We start from the raw sequence: 25,400 nt of genomic DNA on the forward strand, positions 1-25,400 counted from the left end.
CCCGGGCCTAGAGGGACAGCCTCCTTCGCCTGGCCCTCCACTGCCCCATGGCCCCACTGCTGACGCCACTCCTGTGGGCCCAGCTGCCACCCTTCCTGCCCATGTGCTCGGTGCTCCCGTCGCTCCCCCCCACCCGGAACGCCGGCCCCTCCCCGGGAGGCCTGTCCGACCACGTGAGGGGAGGAGGTGGCCCCCGCCCAGCCAATCTGAAGACCCCTCCTGCCCAGCCAGAGTTACTAGTGCGGTTATGGGTACAAGACCCAGAAACAAGGCTCACCCAACCTTCTGCAGGGACCACAGACTGAGGGTGGCCGCCTTGGTCACCACAAGGGGCCATGTGCCCGGGCACAACAGTTAAGAGGAAGCAGAAAGAAGAGAAGCAGTAAACACCGCGCTGACACCAATGCTCGACTCCTGAACACACTCCCGTCCACAGGCAGCCCTGGACGGCGCCACGAGCGGGACTCCCGTAGCCTCGCGCCAGGCACTAACATTCTGAAAACCAAGGCAGACAGGCACCAACGCGGTTATGGCCAGGAAGGCCCGCAAAGCAGCAGCCACGGCCACAGGGAGGCCGGGCAGGGCACTGGCAAGATATGGGCCGACACTGAGCAAGAGACTCCTTTAAAACAACCACAAGAATGGGACACGCTGGGACCCATAAGCATGGGAAAACAGTTAAGAGATGTGTGTCCAGGAATAGCCCAGACGGTGAACTATCCAAAAGTTTAAAGTAACTGTTACAAAAAGGATAAAGAATGTACAAGAAAAAAACTGGAGAATTTCAGCAAAAATATAGAAAAAAACAACTGCAAATACTAGAATCAAAATATACAGCGTAGGCGTCCCAGATGCAGTGGGACGGGCCAGGTGGCAGCCTGGAGCAGTGGAAGGAGGGATAGGGAGCAAGGACGGGTCCAGATGCACAGGGAGGACAGGACGACACATGCAGAGTCCGCAGACGACAACAGGGGACTGCTGAGTAACCAGGGACCCAGGAGCAGAGCCCAGAAGGGGCAGCAGAAATACCTGACGCATGACAGCCAGGAAGCCCCCCAGCGATGAAAGGCATCAACCCTCAGGTCCAAGGAGCTCCATGTAGGAAACACCAGGCGCAACACATCCAAACATACAGAGAAAATCACAGTAGGAAAAAGAAGACATCGTATTTAGGGAACACAAGTGAAAATGCCAAATTTCTCGTGAGAAACAAGAGAACCCAGGAATAAATGGAACATCTTAAAAATGCCGAAAGAAAAAAAGGAAACCTAGAATCTTATACCAAGTTAAAAAGGAAAACAGTCCTTGAAAAACCAAGGAGGGGTACGGACATTTTCAGCCAACGAGCGCGAAGAGCACACTGTGCAGACTCACTTCCTGCCTCAGGAGGGTGAGCCTGCCTTTGGGGGCCGTGGGAAGCGCCTGTTGGGACGGTCCCGACAGCCCCAAGCGCTGCGGGGCCGGGCAGCCTCAGGCAGGGGCGCACGGAGGGGCAGCCACCCTGGAGGTTCTCACAAAAGCACAGGGGAACCACCACGCGGTCCAGCTCCCGGGTGTTCACCAAACACACACCTGCACATGGGGGCTTACGGGCGCTGCGTCCACCGCCACCACATCGAGGACACTGAGGTGCCCTCGGGCAGGCGAGCGGAGCAACGCCACAGTCCATTCCAGAAAACACACACTCAGCACGAAGAAGTGAACAACGAAGCCACGAACAGCCACGGAGGAACCTTAAACGCACAGAGCGGGGCAAGAAGCCAGCCTGGAGACGCCACTTACTGAGAAAGGAGGAAACCAGAGGACAGCAACCACCACCTCTGAAGCACTGAAAGCGCGAACAGACCGAAAACTCCGTCACAACCATTCCAATCCCTCCCGTCCCACCCAAACGCCCCGGGCTCCCATGCTGGCACAGCCAGCTCTGCCAGGACTGACCCCCGACTCCACACACCCAGCACGACCGGCCCCCGAGCCTCCTCCACTCGGCCTCCCTCCCCGTCCAGTCTCCACAGGGGCCCCTGCCCCGCACGTGTGAGGCCCCAGCCTCGCCCTCACACGCGCTCACAGGCAGGCCTGTCCCCGTCAGGGTCCAGCTTGGAAGTCACCTCCACTTGCACGGCCACCTCCCTCGCACTGTCACTGAGACACAGAGCATGCTCCCCCACGACCCCCGTGCCCCCAGGTCCCTGGATGGGGCCCAGCACCTCCTTGCGTCCCACCCACCTGACCCACCACGAGGCACCCACGGGGCTTCAAATCAAGTTTAATAAATAAAACAGCAAGGGGATCAAGGCAGTTGTCACTTCACAGTGTGGTCCTTGGTGGGCCGAGGGAAGGTCGAGTCCAGCCCTGCGGACGGGCTCGAGCCAAAGCCCCCCTTGGTGACACCGGGGCCGGGAGCGCTGCCCTGCCCCTGGAGGACCCCACTCCGATTTGTAAACAGAAACATAAATAAAACGAGGAGGCTGGAGAGGAGAAGGCCCAGGCCCCCAAGCCACCTTGCTAGGAAGCCTCAACAGAAACACGACCTAGGGGGTCAGGGAAACGGGCTGGAGCCGGTCCCCTCAGTGCGGCAGGCGACAGGCCTCGGTACCAAGGGGCTGTGAGTTCTGCGTCCTCAGACCCACGTCCGAGGCTGCCGGGGGCCCCGGGGTGGAGGTGGGGGTGGGGTGGGGGCATAAAGTGCGGCTTTTCCTGAAGTGGAGAGAGCGGGTGGACGTCAGGGCGGGGCGGGCCGACATCGAGGTATATGGCTCTGTGCCCCACAGGGTTTGGCACCGAGTAGCAGCTGCCCCCTGAGCCCTGGGCGGGGGCAGCCCGAAGTCCGGCCAGGCGCAGGGAGACAGGCGAGCAGAGTGCCGAGGGTGCCGGCGGAGGCTGCTGCTGGTAGGGGCGGCGTCCGGCCCCACCTCCCCACGTCCCTGGCGGGGCCCGGCCGCCTTCCTCGCCTCTGCTGGCTGGATGGGCCAGCCCTCCGCGCCCCGCCACCCAATGGGTCCCGTGGTGGGCGCAGAGGCTGGAGCCAGGCAGCAGTGCTGGTGCGTGTGTGGCGTGGGGAGGGGCCACCGCTCAGCCCGGTCCTTGACGTGCTCTGAGCAGAGGAGCTACCGGAGGCCCGCGAGGAGGGGAGGGTCAGGAAGACTGACAGGCAGGCCTCACAGCGGCCCCAAGTCCAATCTGGGCCACAAACGCCCGCCTGTGGCCAGGGATCAACAGGTCATCACGTTACAGCTGCAGGGGGAGAGAGGGAGAGACAGGAGGTCAGTGCAACCCCAGAGCAAGAGGCCCGGCACGGGGGCGTGGGCGGGACGTGGGCTGGACCACGGCCCCGCCCCCGCCTCACGGCAGACGCCGCCCCCACAGCCCGCACAGCCGCACGGCCGCCTGCCTGGCCTCCCCCTCTCGAGGCAGCACTGTCCTCGGCGGCCGCCTGGGCAGGGCCGGGAGGAAGCTGGCGCTGGCCCCGTTTGTACCTTCTTGGATTCTGAGCCCCATGAATGTATTACCCAGCCAGGAAGACACATGAGCCAAATAAAGAAGAGAATAAAACTGAAGAAACCACCAGCCTGCTCCGCGGGCCACGCCATCCTCGGCCCCGGGGCAACCCCTCCCGCTGGCCCCAGCTTGGCCTGAGGCTGGGGTACAGCAGCTGGGGGTGGGGCGGGGAGGGGCCGCACTCACTGTGACAGGGGCTCCGAGTGCAGCGCAGGGGCCGGGCACGCGGGGTGGGCGGCCAGGAAGGGATTCACGTCCCCGATGCCGATGAGTCCAAACTCGGCAACCGACAAAGCCACCTGTGCGGGGGCCACGGCCTCCTCGGGCTCTCCGTCCATATCCACGTGGCTGGAGATGAGGGGCAGCTCCTCGGGGAGGGCCCCGGGCAGGGCCAAGTCCACAGCCAGCCTCGGGCTGGCACCAGGCTCTGAAGCGGCCGTGGTGGGGGAGTAGAAGGCTGGCTCAGCCAGGGCTGGGGGCCGCCGAGGCAGGGGCACGGCCGGGGGCGTGTCTACATCCGGTGGCTGGAACGAACAGGGCCCTGGCTCCGAGGACAGGGGGCTGTCGGAGGCCTCCCCGGGCGCGCCGAGACTCCCAGACGTGCTGCTGCCCATGCTCAGGGGCTCTGTGGGGGGAGAACACGGCTGTGGCCAGGCCCTGACAACGCCCACGCCCAGCTCCACCGGGTCAAGGGCAACCCGGTACGGCCTGCTCACCCAAAAGCCACAGTCGCCTCAGGCTGTGCCTGGTGCGGGGCTCCAACCTGCCGGGTCCAGCAAAGCCAAGGACCCCTCCTCACAAAACGCTCTCACACAAACACGTAAGACACACAGGGATGCAGAAAAGCCCTGTCACACCGGAAGGGCACACTGAGGCTAAGGGCCCCGCCTGGGAAGGTCGTGACCCCCATCTTGTAGGGCAGGACAGGACGCAGCAGTTCACAGAGTGAGAGGGGTGTGGACTCGGGGAGCTCCCGCACACGGCCGTGGGGCCAGGCACGCGGACAACCCCCCGGGCACACCACAGACCCAACTGGACCCTGGAGCCAGAACAGGGGAAGCCCCAGCGTCCAGCAGACCCACAAAGCAGCATCCTTGTCCCCTGAGGTCCCCTTCAGAAACTGCAGTCGCCAGCTGAGCTCTGTCCTGCTCCTGCACGGTCCTGGGCCCAGACACCAAAGGGGGCGCAACACCCCCTGGGCTCCCACCTGGGACTGCAGAGCAGCCCCACTTGGGCCCCAGGCCGCACAGGGTACCCCCATGTGGAGAGCCAAGTCCCGAGAATGACTCGTGTGTGACACCCTGTGAGACCACGTGGGGGTGAAGGGACATTGGCCCCCGGATGCCACTCACTCCTCCGTGTCCACCAGCCCAGGCTGGGCTGCCGGGGAGAAGCGCCCCGAGAAAAGGGGCCACCCCCCACTCACCGGTGCGCATCCGGGCCAGGGGGTCCCGCTCAGGGCCCGGGCCGTCGGCAGTGGCAGGCAGAGGCAGGGGCGGCGAGGAGCGGGGGCGGCCAGGGCCATCGGGGTCACCGCCATCCAGGTCCTGGTCCGCGTCCCTGCAGGGAGAGGTAAGGTGAGGGCAGGGGCTGCCTCAGGCCAGGACGCCTCCCCCACCACCCCACAGGCACCTGGCACGTACGTGGTTCCCGACGGGCCGTACTTCCGGCGGCCCAGCCGCGTCTGCTGGGAGAAGTAGTCGTAGCGCTCAGACTTCTTCCACAGGTAGTAATACTCCACGCACTCGCCCACGGACCGTGTGCGCACCTGCGGGCGGTGCCGGTCAGCTTGGCCCCCAGCCCCTTCCCAGCCTGCTCCCCACCGCCCCGTGCCCTTAGCTCAGCACCCCATCTAGTTGCCCCCGCTCTGTGCCCGGCCTCGGCTCCAGGCCCACCGTCCGCCTCCCTCGCCCCAGACACCCTGAGGACGGCTGCACCCACGTGTGCTCTGTTCCTCACGGGCCCGGCGGAGGGGGGCAGACAACCCCGGCCCAGAGAGCACGCGGAGCGAGCCCGCTTCTCACTGAGCGTGGGCGTCACTGGCGCTCCAGGGAGAGCCGTCTGCACAAGGGCACGCCGGGTGCGTGAGCCAACTTGAGGGCATATTTACAACGCAGCACAAAAAGCCAGGCCTGCATCCTGGAAGGCCAAGCTCGCCCCGCGGGCTCGTGTCCAGGGTGAGCGATCGGGGCGTCTTCCCATCTCGGAGGATCACCCGCAGCAAGGCCAGGGCTGCGCCCGCAGCTGACAACCCCACCCCCGCGGGACCCAGCGCCCGTGCCTGGGGAGGGCTGAGACAAGCAGGCGCAGGGGCATCCAGGGACTGCCTGATCTTCTCACCGAAACCCCCTCGTGCAACGAGCCTCCCCGAGGCCAGCTTCACGGCAGACCTGAGACTCCAGTGGGAGAGGTCACCAGCCCTAAGCTGGGTGGGGGGCGTGCGGCAGCCAGCAGGTCAGGACACAAAGGCAGCAGCCCAGCAGGTTCTGGGACAGAAGCGGCCTCTACCATGGGACAGGCGAGGCGGGAGGCGCGGGCGCCAGTCCCAGAGGACCAAGTGCTGCCTGGCCGTGCCGGGTTCGGTCAGAGGGGCACCATCCCTGTCCTACAGAGCCCCGTGAGGGCCCCTCACCCGCGGCAACCTCCCAGGGAAGACGCTCAGACGGCAAGCGTGAGCCCGGTGCCGGCCAGGCCCTGCTCCTCCACCTGTGGGGAGTGGGAGTGGCAGGGCTGCCGGCCCCAGGGGAGCAAGACAAGACAGGGACGAGGGGCCGGAGTGGGAGCCACTGTAACGGCGCAGAGGGACAGCCAGGTTCCCAGACGAGGCACGGGTGCCTGGCCAGGCAGATGTCCAGGGCTGGGGGCAGAGGGCCGGGGCAGTGACAGAGGTCAGCGTGGGAGTCATTACAAGGGAGCCACAGGCAGGGAGCACCCAAGCGGGGTGTGGGGAGACCAGTGACCCAGGCCTGGTGTTAGGGACACGGGCCTGGGGAGGACGGGGGTGGGGGGGACATGGATGTGGAGACGGGCATGGGGACCTGGCATTAGCAGCCACTTCGGTCATGCCTATTTGGTGCAATGGTGGGAGAGCATGTGTCCCTGGATGGAGTGAATATGGAGACCCTCAGTCCCCACGGCAAGGGGGTGACGTGGGAGATCCAGGCGGGGGTCAGCGCTGGGGGACCGGCAGTGGGCACGAGACCCTTCCCCAGATTGGAACCTTTCCGGGGGATGGGGGAACTAGAGGAAGATGAGCCAGGGAGCCCACCACGAGCCTGGGGTTCGTTCTGACTCCCGCTGCGGGTAGACAACAACTGTGCCGGCTGCCAAGCCCTCCAGCCCCAGAGCAGCCCCCAGCGGGCCGGGAGGCGCGGCGGGCGGGCGGGCAGGGCCTCACCTTGTTGGCCTGGATCAGGTGGAAGTTCTTGCCATGCACACGGAAGCCGTGCTCGAAGTTGCGGCGCTCCTCCTCGCTCCAGGCGCACAGCCCGTCTGAGAAGGTTGGAGCGGTGGGGGGAGGGGGGCGGGTTGGTCAGCGCGGTCCGTGGCGGGGGTGGGCGGTGGGGGGGGCCGGGGCTGGGGCTGCGCTCACCTCGGATCACCTTCACGTTGAACCGCAGCCTCCGCAGGGCCTCCTCGGCATTGAAGTTGCATTTCACCAGCTCATACAGTGCCTGGGGGAGGGGAGCCACCATTGCCCAGGACAAGTGGTTTCCCTTGAATTCGTCACAATCACACAACCACACTGGCCCCCGCCCCATGGCTCCTCCGCCCCCAGGGCCGCCCACCTGCTCGCTGTCTTTCACCGCCTCTCCCTCCGGGAGCTGAGACTCAGCCACCTCGCGCCACCGCCGCTTCGCCGCCCGGTACAGGAACTCCTCCACCGCCCCCTCAGGAAGGATGCTGGGGTCCCAGAGCAGCTGGTCTTCATTCTCATAGACTGTGCAGGAGGGGGCAAGTTCACGTGCCGGCACGCAGTCTGCACCTCCTCTGACCTCCTCCCCAAAAGCATCACCAGCAGGCCAACTCAGCCCCTCTGGAGGACAAGGGCCCATCAGGGCCTGGGCCTCCACCTCTGCGTCTCACAGGGCCAGCTCCGGGCACCTGGGTGCTCGAGATGGCAGGAAGGCAGGAAGGGGTGGGAGGTCAGTGGGCCCTGAGCAGCCAGTTATCAAGGCCAGCGTCCCAGAGGGGGCAGCAACTAGCCCAGGCTGGAAGGGGGACTTCTGAGCGTGGCCCATGAGGAGGGGCTGCAGGACGAGCTCAGGGAGGCGAAAGGCAGAGGCCCAAGGGAGCAGCGAGAAGAGCCCAGACTCGATCAAGCACAGTGGGGAGACCTGGGTGCCAGCGGCCTCGCTCAGGCAAGAGCTCCCGTGGCTGCCTCAGTCCCTATAACCGCAGCATCAGCATCACACGAGCCACGTGAGAGCAGACCTCCCGGGGAGAGGAGGGAGGGGAGGAGAGGGCAGTAGAGGTCCTACCATGGCGGGGGAGGGGGGCAGGTGCATTAAGGAAGGATAAGAAAGGGACTCTGGCTGCAGTCTGCTTTGGGGCGGGGCGGGGGGGGACAGCCTCCAGCGGGGGGAAGGACGTGGCAGCAAGAGGCAGAAGGGAGAGTTCAGGGCCAAGCCTGGGGAGACCCCAGTGTCAGCATCTCTTGATTACTCAGGGAAGAACCACAGGGGCCAAAAACTAAACACCACACACAAGCCAAACACCGGCGCAGTGGCTGAAGAGTGGAGCCGGCTCCATACTGGACTCGCTCTTGTGAGGGAACCAGCGACTCTGGGGCTGGCGCCCCTGTAGACCTGCGACCACCTCTCTCCATCTGCAAAGTCAAGCCCGAGTCCCAGCCCCTCTCTAGAGAAAAAGCGACACCTGCCACCATCGCCGTGTGTCTACCTACGGCGTGAAGGTGAGAGGTAAACCACGTGACAACACATAACTCCACAAACAGCTGGACATCAGAGCTAGCAGACAGGACTTCAGTGTAACTATGACTAACGCTTTAGGGAAAAGGACAAAATCAATGGGAAGCTGGGACTGAAATCAATTCAAAAGAATCACATGGACATTCCAGGGCTGGAAAATGCAGTGTGTGAATTATGAACCCACTGGGCAGCTTCAACAGCAGCAGAAGACGTGATTAGTGAAACTGGAAAGAATTCCATTCAAAAAAATCAAACTGAAGCTTAAAGAGAACATAGTGTGGGACATGTGTAAGATGGTCAAGCAACCTAAGACATGTATAACTGAGTCATGGAGGAAGAGGACAAAGCACAGGACCAATTTTGAAGAGATAACGGCCAAGCAGTGGTGCAGTGGTTAAGCACCTGCCAATGCAGGGGACACTGGTTCAAGCCCTGGTCCGGGAAGGTCCCACATGCCGCGGAGCAGCTAAACCTGTGCGCCACAACTACTGAGCCTGCACTCTAGAGCCCACGAGCCACAACTACTGAGCCCACATGCCACAACTACTGAAGCCCACGCACCTAGAGCCCACGCTCCACAACAAGAGAAGCCACCACAATGAGAAGCCCGCGCACCGCAACGAAGAGTAGCCCCCGCTCACCGTGACTAGAGAGAGCCCGCACACAGCAATGAAGACCCAACACAGCCAAAAATAAATAAATAAATAAATTTATTAAACACACACACACACACACACACACACACACACACAAAAAGGAGTCAGTGCAGTAATGCAAGAAAAATAAAACATAAAAAGATCACAAAGAAAGAAGTAAAGTTATCATACACAAATGATATGATTGTATGTGTCTAAAAGTGCGAAAGAATCTACAAGGTAATAAAATTAGTAAGTGAATTTAGCCAAGTCACTGTGTACAAGATTACTGAAAATAATAAACTGCATTTCTGCATTTCACAAGACTGCTATACTGAAAACTCTAAAAACTGCCGAAAATAACAAGACCTAAGCAGAGAAGTAAGCTATGTTTGTGAACTGGAAGTGTCAATATCGTTAATGTATCAATCTCCCCCAAATTAATAAAGAGCCAATGCAACCATAATCAAAATCCTAGCAGGCATTTTTGAGACAAATGACAAGCTAATTTGAAAACTTATGTGGACATACAAATAAAAGTTACAAAGTTGGAGGGTTTGCACCACCTCAGACTAACTTCAAAGCTGCAATAATTAAGAGAGTGGTAAGGACCCAGGGTTAGACAAGAGAACAACAGAAGAGAAGCCCCAAAAGGCAGATACACATTACGGACACGATTCCTGATAAAGGCACCACTGCAATTCAGTGGGGGAAAGAATGGACTTTTCCATATGCAGGGCTGGGGGTGGTGGTGGTGGGGTCAACCCTGACCCATACCTCCAACCATACATTAAAATTAAATTAGATCATAGATGCCAACATAAAAGGGGAAATAAAAGAACATATCTTCAAGACCTGCAGACTCCCTAGACAGCATACAAACACACTGTGGCTAAAATAAAGACAAGCTGGATTTCACTGAAATCAGACACCACAGACCGGGAGAAAACGTCTGCCGTCCACACAGCCAACCAAGGATGTGCATCCACACAGAAAGTCACCAGAGAAAGGCAACCCAACTGAAAAGGGGAAAGGCCTCAGCAGGCTCCTCCCAAGAGACACCAAGTGGCCAGTAATCGCAAATTAAAGCCACAATGGGCACAACTCCACACCTGTCAACAAGGCAGACCACACCAAGCGCTGATGAGGACACAGAGCAACTGGAACTCCCACGCTGCTGGCGAGCGGGGGCCCCACTCGGTGCCTACTGATGACGCCCCAGGAACAAGTGTGTGTGTCCACGAAGACAACCACAGGGCAAACCACCGTGAACACTGACCAGCAGGAGGATGAGTCAACGTGGCGTGGCACGTGCACACGAGGGAACCCAACACCCTAGCGTACGCAACGCACATTCATGCCAGCGGGATCGAGAGACAGACAGACTACAAGTCCAGGATGGTGAGCGCCCTGAAGAACAGGGCCAGGCAGAACGCAGAAACACACACGTCTCTGGAGGGCATGTGGGACGAGTCCTGGACGAGGCGAGGGACTGACGCGTGGGTGACGTGGGAAGAGCCCACACACCCAGGGGAACAAGCGTAGCAGCCCTGGGGGTGGGTGGCCCACAGGGCCCAGGACCAGCCAGCGGGGAGGGACAGCCACTTCCCAGAGTGTCCTGCAGGCTCAGCTGCCCCGGGGAGGTGGCCACCGGACCTGGACCAGGACCCTCAGGCTCGCTCCGAGGACCTGGGAACTGGCTCTGGCTGGACCCGGGAGTCTCTCCTAGAGGAGTGGGGTTGGCACTTCTCCTGCTCCCTGTCCCCCACCTCCCAGGCCACTTACGCTTCTCACCCTGACGGTTCGAGTGCAGCTTGCTGAGGTCGGCTTGGAACTGAGGCCCAACCATGATCTCCTGCAAAGGCAAAGGCCCAGGAGAGTCAGGGCAGACGGAGGCCCAGGCGCGCGGTGCTGATGGGGGCTGCAGGCTGCCACCCAGAGCCAGGCCGCCCGGCCCGAGGTGTGAGGTGGGAGGCAGAGGCCAGCTGTGTGTGTGACTGTGTCCAGTGCAGCCAGTCCTGGGGCAGGGGCGGGGGGGCCTCGGGGCTACGGCACTCACTCGCAGTCGAGCCCCAGCCCAGCAGAGGCCGCGCTGAGGGTGCCGCAGGGTCAGGGCCACGCACCTTCTTACACTTGTTGGCGGGAAGCGGGTCCTCCTCGGTGTCCGACGAGCTGGAGGAGCCAGGCTCCTTGTCTGCATCAGGCAGGAAGCGGGCTTTGGGGAAACAGCAGCAGGTGAGGCACCTCCTCGGCCCCGCGCGGCCCCCCAGCCAGCAGACCCCGGGGCCTCCACCCCATTCTCCATCCACCTGACCCCCACGTGTGCCCCTCCTGAGAAGCAGCTGGGTCCAGGCCCTGGCCGGGTGACGGGCTGTGACGGGCACAGAAGCGGGGACTCAGGAGGCCGCCCTCTGCTGCAGTCGTAAACCAGGGGCCTAGACCCCCAGCACGTCACGCTGCCCCTGCTCAGGCCACAGAGACGCACAGGGAGTGAGGGACGCATGGCCCGAGGACGCTGCCCTGGATCTAAGGGACTTTCAGGCACAGGAACCAACACGTTCCCTCCTCACATAAACCAAGGTCACCAGCCTCAGCTCACTGGCAGGGCAGGGCAGGGCAGGGGAGAGGGGTCCCTACAGGGGCTCGAACAGGAGAAGGGCACCCCCAGGGGTCCCGCTGTCTGTGTCCCCAGCGGCCCAGGGGTAGGAGCGGGTGGGACACCTACGTCCACTCTGATTAGGGAAAAGGTCAGAGGCCTCATGGGAGGTCACAGATGGGGTGAGGTCATCGGCTGAGGACTGTGTTTCTTCCTCTTCTTCCCCTGAAAGCAAATCCTTCGCTATTTGTTCCTTTTAACAAGAAAGTAGAGAACGTTTGTGCAGTTTGTTTCAACAATCTCAAATAACCCTAACCCGAACAGCAGTGGTGGTGCCAAGGCGGACGAGCCTCCCTCTAGGCATGCAGGGCTCCCACGGGGCTGCTCTCCCTGCTCCGCGGACGAAGCACTTGCACAAGGGCGGGCCAGCCAGGGGCACCGAGTCGGGGAGGGACACGGCCTCCGCCCGAGGCTGAGGACAGTCAGAGCCCCTCCCTTCTGGCCAGGCCACGACCTGCTCGGGATCCGGAGCGTCTCTCCCTCCCAGAGCCGTCCCTGCGACCACCCTGACCCTGGGTGTGTGGCCAGAGCCGGCAGCACTAGCTATACCCACACTGCCAGGCTAAGAGCCGCGCTTCTGCCTGTCTAGGGCCTTCCTGCCCACCCCCAGAACCGCCCCCTCACCTTGTCCAGGGTCATGTCCGGGAGGTTGGTTGTGGCATCGCTGCCCTCACTCTGGCGCTCCGAAATGGGGTCCGAGGGCTCGTAGCCGTAGAGGGCCAGCAGCTCGTCAAGGGGCATGTCGCTGCTCTGGGGGGCAGGGCTCTGTCGGCAGGGCTGCTCTGGGGCTCTGCTCCCCCACCCCTGAGCCCGTCAGCCCCACGACCAGTCACAGAGACTCACCCCAGCCAAACCGCAGGCCCAGCCCCTCATCTAAGGGCCCCTCACAGCCCCAGGAGGGAACCGATGAGACACCTGAGCCCAGAGGCGTCCGCTGTCTGCCCAACGCCCCTGGCCGCGAAGGGCAGAGCTGGGCAGGCTCCCGTCCACCTCCACCTCCCCGCCCAGGCCTGTGCAAGCTCCACTCAAGCACTGCGAGGACTCCCAGTGTCTGGAAATCAACTGTCACCACACGGGACACCAATAAACAAGAAGGGGAAAAACATGGTCCTTTAATGAACGTAAAAAAGGCATCTGGTCAAACCAACATCACTCCTGCTTTTTTAAAACCCTCAGTATGCTAAGTAAAGAGATGGACGCCTCATCAATGTAACAGAGAGGTGGCTGACCCTCGCCGCACCAACAACAAACAAGAGGACGCTCGAGGGCCCCACGGCTGCCTAACACAGCTGACACTTGGAGCCACCGCGATATGACAAGAGACAGAAATAAGACCCTTAATTACCGGGAAGGAAGAGGCAAAAACCACCACTACCTTCCACTCCGGTACTGCTTTCCAATCCTGTTTCTGCAAACCTCGCCTGCTCGAGGCCAGTGCCGCTGGCCATGCTGCGTCCTGACTGCTGAGGGTCTCAGTCGGCTTCCAGCCTCCTGCACACGCCCTGTGCCTCTCCCAGTTTCTAACTGTGCACCTGTGGGTGGGGTGGGAGCTGACATGGTGGCTCCCCGGGAAGCAACCTGAGGAGCAGCACGGGGGCGGCTGGGGCAGCCTTTGAGGTCAGGGCAGGGGCACCAAAGTGCGCGAGCATCAACGTGCTCACTAAGGGCTTCAAGAGATGCCCGTCTCACTAAAGAATACCCTGCAATGCCTGTGACGCTATGGATTTTATGAAAGCTCACCCTGAGCGGGTGTCGTTTTGATCTTCTGTGGGAGGAAAAGGGAGTAATGGAGACGGCACCCTGGAGCTCAGGGCTGGCGGACAACTCCCGCCTCCTGCCAGGCACTGGCCAGACGAGGGAGACCACCGACTGCGCTTCTTGACGGAGTAAAACTCAGCGTAAAAGCTTTCAAGCACAAAATTCCAATTGTGGAAAACTTGGATGTGACAGCGTGAACTTCATAAACCACAATGCCCGCTGGTGAGGGAATATAAAAGGCAGGTGTTTCTCATTTTGCTTTGGATATTAAGTTCTTTCTTTTAATCAGTTCACAAAAATTATACCTGAAGAATTTTTTTTTTTTTTTTGGCCGTGCCGCATGCCTTGGGGGATCTCAATTACCTGATCAGGGATTGAACTCGGGTCACATCAGTGAAAGCGCAGAGTCCTAACCACTGGACCTCCAGGGAACTCCCCTGAAGAAAGCATAGCTGAGGTAATTTAGCTAATGAATAGCTGATTTTTTTTCTTTTTGGTTACTTTTGAGAAGTTCTGAATTCAAGCTGAACTCCTTAAAACTGATTTTTCTTTTTTGAACAGAAGACATGTTTTGGTTATAAGACCAAATGGGCACCAAGTGATACACAGCACCAAGCTAAATAAATGCCCTATGATTACTCCTTAAAAAAACACTCAGGGCTTCCCTGGTGGCGCACTGGTTGAGAGTCCGTCTGCCGATGCAGGGGACACGGGTTCGTGCCCCGGACTGGGAAGATCCCACGTGCCGCGGAGCAGCTGGGCCCGTGAGCCATGGCCGCTGAGCCTGCGCGTCCGGAGCCTGTGCTCCGCAACGGGAGAGGCCACAGCAGTGAGAGGCCCACGTACCGCAAAAAAACAAACAAAAAACCACTCAAGTCCCAGGACTTAAAAGACATCTGGTGAGATCAGTGTTGACATTTAATGGACTGCATGTTTGTGTGTCCCCCTGCCCCAAATTGATATGATGAAGCTCCAATGTGACTGTGTTTGGAGATGGGGCCTTTACGGAAATAAATGAAGTTAAATGAGGCCACAAGGATGGAGCCCTGATGCAATAGGATCAGTGTCCTCATAAGAAGAGACACCAGAGAGCTAGCTCTCCCCGAGAGAACACGGCGAGAAGCAGCGTCTGCAGCCGCGAAGCAGGCCCCCACCAGACACAGCCTTGCCAGGCCCTGGTCTGGGACTTCTGGCCTCCAAAACTGCACAAAAATAAATGTCTATTGTTTAAGCAGCACAGTCTGTGGTATTAACAAAGTGCGCTTTCTAGATTTCATACAGCGAACTCTGTGGACATGTGGAAGATTCATACGTCACAGAACCAATATTCACCAAACATCTCATCCACGCAGAAGGTGACAAGATCACACACGGGTCAAGACCAATGGATCTTAACACCAAGGACAGAAACTTTCCTGGATCTGCTTATAGAATTCACTTCACAAAACTACCACTTGCTGCATCTTGGAGCAGCATCAAAGAATATCCAGTTATCTGAAAAGATTGTTAAATACTCCGCCCTCAGGGCTTCCCTGGTGGCGCAGTGGTTGAGAGTCCGCCTGCCAATGCAGGGGACACGGGTTCGAGCCCTGGTCTGGGAAGATTCCCACATGCCACGGAGCAACTGGGCCCATGAGCCACAACTGCTGAGCCTGTGCTCGGCAACAAGAGAGGCCACGACAGTGAGCGGCCCCCGCTGGCCGCAACTAGAGAAAGCCCTCGCACAGAAGCGAAGACCCAACACAGCCAAAAATAAATAAATAAATAAATAAATAAATTTATTTATTTAAAAAACATAACCAGAACAGATCTATATGAGGCTAGATTTACACTTTAACCAAAAGAACAAATCACAGCAGACTAACGTCTGCCTTAAAAGACAGCGTTCACAGAGATTTACAAAAATGTCAAACTAGTCCACTCTTCTCCCTAATTTTTTTGTCTTGAAAATAGTTATTTTTCATTTTCCTAAAAATGTGTTCTTTCTACTAACAATGGGTTTGTCGTATCACCAACATAAACAAAGCTCCTTGAGACCCTCAATAATTTTTAAGAGCACAAAAGCGAGTTCTGCGGGCAAAAAGTTTGAGAACAGTGAGTTCAATGTCCAGCCACCCGCTTGTCTGGAGCCCAGCGCCCCATGAAGGCGGGACTGGCCTGGTCCATCCCTTGACCTCAGTGCCCAGCATGGTCTGGCCTGTGCAGACAGAGGGTCGGCGGCACAGGTCGTCGTGGAGTCCGAGGAGCTCAGAGACCAGGCGGACGGAGCAGCGGCGATGCCCCCTGGACGCCCCGCCCACCGGGTACCTGGGAGACGAAGTCCTTCTCTAGCTCCTCCTCCGGCTTCTCTGGGCCCCGCGCAGCCCCTTCACGCTCCTCCTGGACACCGTAGTTCCGAGACAGGATCTCCGCCAGGTGGAACTGATGGTCTGCGGACCCCATGGACACCACTGTGGAGAGACATAGGCCCGCGTGAGCTCCTTGCCACCATCCCAACCACTGAGCTTCTGCAGATGACCACAGGGCGGAGGAAGCCTCGGGGGCCCAGCTGCCACCACAGGGGTGTATGCACACGCGTGTGTCCACGTGGGCCGGGGTCGGCACGCAGCAGCCCAACCGATGCTCAGCCCTCCTCTGGCCTCGGCCCAGCAGCTGGGGGACGTGACCAGATCTGGGGTTTTCCCCAAAGAACCAGGATGTGTTCACTGCTCTCTCTCCATGACTGGTCTTCAATGAGTTGATTTTTAGAAGAAACAAAACAAAAAAGGAAATAGCTAGGTCTCACTCAACCCCAGCCAGGGAGCAGTGAGGGCCCAGGCTGGACCTGCATGTGGGTCCCGAGTGCAGCAGAGGGGGGCAGAGCCACAGGGAGCAGACGGGAGGGGCAGGCGGCCAGCTCAGGGGAGGCGCAGGGCCCCGGGTAGGGAGAGTGCCTGCCCAGCACCGCCCCCTCCTGCAGCCCCCACCCACAGCCTGGGCCCGGGGTTGGCCAGGAAGCTCTGCAGAACGGAGGCACTCGGTCTGGACAACAGGAGACAGCCCTGGCCACCCCGCCCGCACGCCCCATCCCGAGGCTCCAGGGGCCAGTGTGCCGTCTCTCGCACCTGCCAAGGCCCGGGCCCCAGGGAGGAAGGTACCTGCTGTGGTCTGCAAGCCGGGCTCCCCAGGGCACAGGCTGTGAGAGAGGCAAGAGGCCAGGCCAGGGCTCCGCCTCTCTAGCGAGGAGGCCTGCAGAGGAGACGAGCAGGATTAGGGCCCCGCGGCCAGACAGGGCGGTGGAGGGTCAGAGCCAGCCCCAGGGGCATGGGGCACCAGGTAACAGAAGGCCTCCGCGGGCTGGGGCGGGGGTCAAGGCGGGCCAGGTGTGTAGCTGCGCTGGAGTCCAAGCGTCCCTGCGGAGACAGGCAGGGAGGGCCTAGGGCCGGCGGCGGGAACGGCACCCACGGGCACCGTGAGGAGCCTGGGACGGACGGCCACCAGCAGTGCTGATCACAGCCCAGGACACGGGGCCCAGGTGACCCAGGCCCACACACAGCCCTGGTGCCACACCCCGCAGCCAGGTGCTGACACCACAGCCACTGCACAAGGGACCAGCCTCCGAAACTTTGTCTTAAAAAGGCAAACAGCCACTATGGAGAAATCTGGGAATTCCTCCAAAAGTAAACAGTTACCAAATGACCCAGCAATTAATTCTACTCCTAGGTACACACCCCAAAGAACCAAAAACATGTGTCCATAAAAGGTGTACACAGGTGTTCACAGAAGCATGACTTACCACAGCCAAAATGTGTAAACACCCAAATGCCCATCACCAGGTGAATGAATAAACAAGACGTGGTCCATCCTTATGATAAAATATTACTTGGCCATGAAAAGGGGTGAAGCACTGACACTCGCTACCAGGTGGACAGACCCTGAGAACACGATGCTCAGTGAGAGAAGCCAGACACAGAAGGACACACAGGGTGTGATTCCACTGATGGGAAACACCCAGAACAGGCAAATCCGCAGACAGACAGTGGGTTCCTGGTTGTCAGGGGCTGGGGTGACTGCTGATGGGGTCAGGTGTTTTTCTGGGGTGATGGAATGTTCCAGACAAAAGTGAAGGGCTCAAAACTTTGTGAACATACTAATAATCACTGAATTAAACATTTTAGATGGGTATATTTTGAAGCACGTAAGTTATACCTCAAATTTTTTAAAAGTGCAAATGAAAGCATCATAACAGCTACCACTGGGACTTCCCTGGTGGTCCACTAGCTGAGAGTCCACGCTCCCAACGCAGGGGTCCTGGGTTCAATCCCTGGTCAGGGAACTAGATCCCAAATGCCGCAACTAAGAGTTCACATGCCGCAACTAAAGATCCCGCATGCTGCAACCAAAGACCCAGGGCAGCCAAATAAATAAGTAAATAAACTTTTTTCTAATTGTCTTTAAAAAAAGCTACCATTATCACAATGTTCAAAAATTTATTAAGAACAAGAAAACTAGACCAATATCTCTTACAAACAGAAACACAAAACTCAACAAAACCCAAGCAAACTGAGTTCAACGGCATACAGAGAACACCGCACACCAATGAGGAGAGGCTCAGAGCAGGGATGCAGCACAGGTGTGACACCCAACACAACCAGCACAGCGACAGGCTAAACACAAAACCCACACCAAAATCATCTCAGCAGATGCAGAGACAGCACACAGCAGAGTCCAACACCCTTTCATGATGAAAACACTCGACATATGAAGGCTGCAAGGGAACTTCCTGAAAAGGGCGTCCATCCAAACCCCAGCTACTGCCACCCCTGAGGCAGATGGCTAGCGCCTCCCCCAAAACCAGAGCACGGTCTCTTCACAACGTCGTCCTGGAGGAGGCAGCAGTCGGGACAGGAAAGTAAAATAAAAGGAATCCAAATTGGAAAGGCAAGTCATGACCTGGGACACAGAGGGTACTAAAGAATCCACTAAAGAAACCAGAACTAATAAATGAGTTCAGCAAGGCTGCAAGACACAAGATAATCTACAAAAATCAACTTTACTCCTGTATACTAGCAATGAACAATCCAAAAAGAAAATAAGGAAAACAATTCCATTTCCAATAGCACCAAAAAGAATAAAATACTTAGGAATAAATGTGGCAAAAGAAATTCAAAACTAATACTCTGAAAAGTGCAAAACACATTGAAAGAAACTAAAGATCTACATAAATGGAAAGACATACTATATTCATAGCTCAAAAGACTATTGCTAAGATGTCAATACTCCCCAATTCATCTACAGATTCAACAAAATGCCTATCAGAATCCCACTGGGCTTCTATGTAGAAACTGACAGACTCCAAAAATCATATGAAAACTCAGGGGACCCCAAACAGCTAGAACAATCTTGAAAAGGAAGAACACTTCCCAGTCTCAAAAGTACTCCAAAGCTGCAGTAATCAAAACAGTGTGGTGCTGACATAAGGCTAGATATTTAGATCAAATTAATAGAACTGAGAATTCAAACACAAACCCATATATTTACAGCCAAGCGAATTTTTAAAGGGGTGACAGAAAAATTCAACGCAGAATGAACAGTCTTTTCAACAAACAGTGCTAGGGCAATTGGATATCCAAACGCAAAATAATAACATTCAACTCCTATCCTACACCGCACACAAAAACTCACTCAAACTGGATCAAAGACCTCAAATATAAGAGCTAACACTATAAAACTCTTAGAAGAAATCATAGTGATAAATCTTTCTTACCAGGCAATGGTTTCTTAGATAAGACACAAAAAGCATAATCAACAAAAGAAAAATAGATAAACTGGACTTCATCAAAATTAAAAATTTAAAGACAACTCACAGACCGGTAAAAGATATTTGCAAATCATACAGTCCCTTTCTAAAGGGACGAACAGGCAAAGTCTCTGAATAGACATTCCTTCAAAGAGATACACAAATGGCCAATCGGCAGGTGGAAGCAAAGCTCAGCAATAGGGACAGCAAATAAGCACAGGTCAGACACCACTTCTGTGACCAGGAGGACACATGCTATCAAGTGTGGAGGGAATGCAGGCACTTGAGGGAGGGGACGTGCAATGGGACAGCACAGGGAATACACCTGGGTGTCACCGGATGCCCCCCAACACGCCACCCTGGCACAGGGTGACCATCAGTGAAGGCAGGTGAGAAAGCAGACCCGGCCCCGAGGCAGAGCACAGTCTACTGACCAGCCCCACTCCCCTCCACCCATAAGGCACGGCCCCCAGAGGTCAAGGCCTTCCCTCTGCACTGACCGCCCTGATGTTCACACACTCCTGCGCCCTGACCACCCCTTTGGGGACTCCTCGCCGGGTTCTTCCGCATGACGCACACCACCTGGTTAACAAGCTGCCTATTTCTCTCTCCCAAAGCTGCCCTTGTCAGCCTGAACCATGGAGTCCCAGCCAGGGACCCAGGGGGGGCAGAGGGAAAAGTTAAGCCTCTCCTCCCTGAAACACCCAAGAGAGACAAAAACATTCATCCACGCTGAGACCTGTTCACGAGTGTTCTCAGCAGCATGACTCACAACAGCCAAAGGAGGAAAGAAGCCAAATGGCCATCGGATGGAGTATTACTCAGCCAGGAAAAGAGGAGAAGCCCTGACACTCGCTACCACGTGGACAACCTTGAGAACACGATGCTCAGTGAGAAGCCAGACACAGAAGGACACATAGGGTGCGATTCCACTGACGGGAAACGTCCAGAACAGGCAGATGCGCAGACACAGAGAGTCGGTTCCTGGTTGTCAGGGGCTGGGGAGACGGATGGGGGAGAGATGACTAATGAGTGCACGGTTTCTTTTGGGCTGGTGAAAATGTTCCAAAATTGACTGGTGATGGCTGCACAACTCTATGAATATACGAAGAACCACTGAATCGCACACATTAAAAGGAATGAATTGTATAGTAAATGAATTATACCTCAGTAAGGCTGTTTACAAAAAATATATATATAGAATACCATAGTTAATAAACTAAATTTTCAAATTTTAGAAAAAGAAGTTTAGTAGGAATTTCCACACTGATTTCCTCACTGGGTCCTCAAGAGGTTGTGTAATCATTTTCTTCATAAGAGAAATAAGGGACTTGCAGCTCAGAGAGGTCAAGTCAGTCACCCGCCGTTTCCAGCACCCTGGATGGTCCCGCCCAAGCCTAAGGCCCCTGTTTTGCCAAGGTGGGAGAAGGAAACGGATGAGGAGCTGACTAAGCACGTTCTGGGTTAAAAAGAAAAAGAAGGGAAAAAAAAGTGTGGGGGTGGGGGAGGAAAGAAGGAAGGAAGACAGCATTCTACGGACTTGGTCCCAAAGGTGAGTGGGGTGGAAGAGGGAGCAAGCCCAGGGCGGGAAGGCCCAGGCACGCCACCCACAGGCGTTCCTCCAGGCATGGGACACGGACATGCCTCCCCACCCTGTGCGAGGGCTGGGCCTGGGACTCTGGTGAGAGGGCTTCCACGTGACCCCCAAGACTAAGCTGTGAGATGCAGTGCAGTTCCCACAGCCGCCCATGCTGTGAGGAAGCACAAGCCACAAGGAGAGGCCACGCCAGCAGGCGGCATCACAGCCACACGTGGGCGAGGATGCTTCCCTCCACTGGGGCTGGCTCAGCCCAGCCACCAACCAACCGCAACCACATGAGGGACCAGTCAGCCCTCAGAACCGTGACAGGTAATTAAAAACTGATGGCTGGGGCTTCCCTGGTGGCGCAGTGGTTGAGAGTTCGCCTGCCGATGCAGGGTACACGGGTTCGTGCCCTGGTCCGGGAAGATCCTACACGCCGCGGAGCGGATGGGCCCGTGAGCCATGGCCGCTGAGCCTGTGCGTCCGGAGCCTGTGCTCCGCCAACAGGAGAGGCCACAACAGTGAGAGGCCCGTGTATCGCCAAAAAAAAAACCGATGGCTGCTTTGAGGAACTGAGTGTCGAGGTGACTCATCAGGCAGCAGCGTTAACCAGACCCCCCCCCCACCCCCCGCCTACACCCAGCAAAGGTGCCTGGTCCCGCTGGGCCACCCAGCACTTCATCCCTGTCTGACAGCCTGTAGAGCACCCGCTCTGGGCCGGGAGGCAAGAGGCACTGGGTGCACAGCAGTCAATCGACAAACAGGTTCTGCCTGTCCAGTCCTGACGAGTCAGCCGTCTCGTTGGGGATACAGATAACAAACAAGCAGATGTGCACAGTACTGAGGGGAGAAAATGGGGTAGGGGGCCTGCACAACCAGGGAGGGCCTGTGTGGCCGTCTCCAGGCCGAGGCCTCCAGGGCAGCTGGACGGCACCACACAGCGAGTCCCCCCAAGGCTGCAGACAGCACAGGGAAACAGAAGGAGCCCAGGGGGTGGAGAAGGGCGCAGGGGGAGATCCTCAGAGATCATGCCACCGGGCCAAGGGTCACGGGGAGGAGATGCGCTTTCCCCTGAGGACAACAAAAAGCCGTGTCTTTTAAGCACAGGACAGAGGTGGTGGACTCAGGTTTGTCGAAGAGCAAGCTGGGATCCGCGAGGAAAGCAGCATGAAGCGCCCCACCTTCTCTCACGGTGCTGTGGCTACTTTGGCGGCAACAGAAATCAGGCAGCTAATCCCGATCAAGCACTTACCGCTCGGTTACGAACCGCCATTTTTATCAGTTCAAGACAGTGACTGCACAAGGTTCAGCTTCTCTGTGCAAGCACGGAGCCACGATCTCATGAGACCTCCCCATCTCAGAGAGAGTGACCGACCCAAGGTCACACAGAGTAAGAGGCTCCAGAAATACAACGGGTCTCCTGGGCAGAGGCTGGCCATGCCCACCACGACTGGAATTTGCACACCTGTTGTCCTTCACTGCCAGGCCCTAAGGGCCTCCCATGGAGCCAGGCATTTGGACTTTCTTTTAGGAAAACCACCCCAATTCACTCAACAGGCACCACCCCAAACTGGACACAGGACAACAGGAGCACCCTGGACACCCGGCTGCTGTGACACTGGGCAGGGCAAAGTCAACAGCCAAACCCCGCAGCGCTCGGGGCGGGCTGGCTGGGAGTCTGCCCCATCCACCTGTAACACGCAGCTACCTGCCAGGCCAAGACAGCTGGCCCCTGGGGCAGACGCACACACAGAACGCCGTGCCCCTGCAGGGACATCGGGAGACCCGGCTTCCGCCTCCGTCCCACAAGTCCAGCCACCACCCAGGAGGCCTGTTTCCCCAAACACCCTCTAAGGTAGGAAAGGTAGGAGAACTACTCTGGAAGGGCCCTTTTGGTCCAGCCACCCAGCGTAAGGCAGGAACTAGCTGGGGAGGTCTGGCCTTGGACTGAGATGCCCACACCCTTTTAGGCGCAAACACAGGGCCTGTCGCTGCCTCTGAGAAGGTCACTGGTGGGAGAGTATGACCAGTCCTGCCCTCCACAACATCCACCCACAGTGTGCCAAGATACCAACACCCAGTGTGGCCCCATAACCAGGCCAAGCATCCCAGGACCCGGCTGCACCTCACCGCGTGGGTGCCTGCTCCTCTCTGGGCCCGGGCGGCCCCACCCATTGGGTGAGGATCACTTGCTGAGTCCAGGGACCTTCTTGGCATCCCCAAACCGAACGTCTGCGCTAAGAGTCACGTTTGCTGAGTCCCTAATAGGTGCATTATTCATTTCATCCTCACTAGGGCCCTATAAAGTGAGAGCAGGTTCGCACTGTTTTATCCGACATTCAAAAAAGCCCTCAAAGTGAAAGTTTTTCATCCCTGGTTTGACCCGCCACGAAGCTATTCAGTGTCTTGATCCCAACGATACCAGGTGAGTTTGCTCAAACATCACATCCCAAACCCTCAAATCCGAAACACTGAACTCCAACATCCATCTGGCCCCAAGGACTTGGGGTAAGGGGTCTTGGGCCCGCTTTCCGGACAGAGAGAGGAGGCTCGGAGAAGTAACTTTAAGCCGCCGGTAAAGGCAGCCCTACGCCCCCCGCGGGCCGGATCCGCGCCGTTAGGGCCCCAGGTCAGAGCTCCAGTCCCGCCCGGAGTCCGGCGGGAGCGCGACTCCTTGGGGTCAGCGCCGCTGGGGTGGGGGTGGGGGGGTCAGCGGGCTGGGGTCCGGAGGAAGCGCGACTCTGTAGGGCAAGCCCTGCTGGCGGGGGGAGGGGGGGTGGCCAGCGGGCGGGGGTCCAGCGGCCGAGGGTCTGGTGAGTCGGGGTCCGGAGAGAGCGCGTGCTCCGCTAAGTTGGCAGACGCGGGGCGGATGCCGGGGGCGGCGGGCGGGGGAGCGGGAAACCTGGGGCGCTCACCCCTTCCCCGCCCCCGCAGCCCCCTCCCCACCCCACGCCCCCGCCCCCCGCGCCACACATGCGCTCTGCCGCCCGCGATGTGGCAGCCGGGAGGGGGGGGCCGGGGGCGGCCGCCGACGGAGCCCAGCGCCCCTGGGGCCCCGACGGAAGCAGCGCCGCGGCCCGGCCCCGAGCCCTGGGCAGGGGTCCCGGCGCCCGGAGCCCCCACGCGGCCGGGCCGAGCGGCGGGGGCGCAAGCCTGGGCGGGGGCCGGCTCCCCCGGCCCGCTCACTCACCTCCGCCATGGCCGTGTGTGCGCGGGAGGCGGTGGCCGCGCCGGGATCCCCGGATGCGGGGCCGCGCGCTCATTGGCTGCAGCCCCTGGGCGGGCGGGGGCGCCGGGGCGGAGCCGGGGGCGGGGCGCGGGCGGGCGGGCGCGTAGTAGGTGCGCGGACGGGGACGCGCGGGCGGGCGCGGGTTGCGGGGTCTCGCGGACCTTGGCCTCGTCTGGGAGGTGGGGGTGCCGTGGTGGAAATGCCAATTCCTGATAAGCACGCCTTAAGCACTGGTCCCGGTTCCTCCTTCCAATCTGTAGTGCCCCCGTGTTACAGGTAAAGACACGGAGCCCAGGAGTGACGGGCCACCCGGGCACGAGCGAGCGGCGGAGCCCGGACTGAAGCCTGGGCAGCGAGGTTCTAGAACCTTCCGCACGTTTGCACCAGTGATGACGGATCTCATTGGAGGCTTGGAACCCGAGTGCCCCGGGTGGGCAGGGGAGGTGAAGGCCTGCCCGGCCGCTGGCTCTGGAACTGTGGTTGTCACGGGTTGTAACTAATGGATGAAATGTGATGGGCCTGCGCTGGGCACTGAGGGGGAGAGTGAACAAAGTGGTCCTGACAAGGATTCCCCCACGTCTCGCGTCTTAGACAGAGACGAGCTGGGGGCATCCAGGCAGAAGGTGTAGACAGAGGGGACATGGGGGCCAGTGAGGAGGCCTGAGCAGGGACTAGGGTGTGGCTGGAGCAGAAGCAGAGAGCAGGCCCCCAGGTTTCTGGCTTGCACAAACCGGGAAGAGTGCAATGGGGGAGGGGGAATTCAGGAGCCCCAGTCCTTTCCAAGCTGTTGTTGATATCAGTGTCATCGGGGCGCTGAGGAGGTGAGACGCACCGTGTTCGATGCTTGATGTAAAAGCATTATGCCAGCGCTCCGAGAACCTACCAGCCAGGAGAGAGATCACCTGTTAGAAGGCCTGCCCTGCTCTCTGCACAAGTCACACGTTACATGAGTCGTGGGCCCCCACTCACCTTGGCATACATCACCCAGACTGAGAGTTCAGGCCCTTGTGACAGAGGGTCCTTGCTCAATCAGTCAGTCAATCAGTGCGCCCTGCCGCCCTCGACTGGGCGCTGGACAGCCAGAGTTCCAGTGAGGCAGGGAGATGCACCAACAGATGCAGTGACAGTAGGGCTCTGTGTCATCATCACTCGTGGCAGAAACCGAGGGAAAGGGCTTGAGTCATCCTGAGGCAACCAGAGGAGACTCTTTGGAGGGAGCTTTGACAAGAATCATCAAATAGCCGCAAAATGCGGGGGAGCAGGGCGATTCGGATGAAGAGAGGGATGCGTTCATCCCTCTCTGTAAGTCTCTTCCCCATACGACAAAGCTGC

General features: G+C 58.6%; 1 protein-coding gene across 4 annotated transcripts; it reads right to left on the reverse strand.

Annotated features, from left to right (window-relative positions):
- Positions 1–2,255: 2,255 nt before the first annotated feature.
- On the reverse strand, positions 2,256–24,065 carry MIER2 (MIER family member 2). Of its 4 annotated transcripts, none has more exons than XM_060006494.1 (14): positions 24,030–24,065; positions 16,616–16,706; positions 15,786–15,928; positions 12,345–12,470; positions 11,790–11,913; positions 11,188–11,279; positions 10,859–10,919; positions 7,287–7,438; positions 7,091–7,172; positions 6,896–6,990; positions 5,142–5,266; positions 4,925–5,058; positions 3,685–4,123; positions 2,256–3,234 (listed from the first exon to the last, which is right to left on the reverse strand). In XM_060006494.1, exons 1-14 carry the CDS (start codon positions 24,036–24,038, stop codon positions 3,213–3,215), a joined length of 1,695 nt encoding a protein of 564 aa, XP_059862477.1. In that variant the 5' UTR covers positions 24,039–24,065; the 3' UTR covers positions 2,256–3,212. The 4 variants fall into 4 exon arrangements, with proteins under 4 accessions (XP_059862477.1, XP_059862476.1, XP_059862475.1 ...); XM_060006493.1 differs by having other exon boundaries at positions 10,850–10,919; XM_060006492.1 differs by having other exon boundaries at positions 7,091–7,438; positions 10,850–10,919.
- Between the last annotated feature and the right edge of the window lie 1,335 nt (positions 24,066–25,400).

Source organism: Delphinus delphis, chromosome 3 (assembly GCF_949987515.2).
Source record: "Delphinus delphis chromosome 3, mDelDel1.2, whole genome shotgun sequence".
NCBI lineage: Eukaryota > Metazoa > Chordata > Mammalia > Artiodactyla > Delphinidae > Delphinus > Delphinus delphis.

Coding starts and splice junctions, on each gene's coding strand:
- MIER2 (XM_060006492.1), bottom strand. Junction 12,471..15,785: donor AGAAGGACTTCGTCTCCCAG/GTACCCGGTGGG, acceptor CCTGCCCCCCAG/AGCAGCGACATGCCCCTTGA. Junction 11,914..12,344: donor CGGACATGACCCTGGACAAG/GTGAGGGGGCGG, acceptor TCTTGTTAAAAG/GAACAAATAGCGAAGGATTT.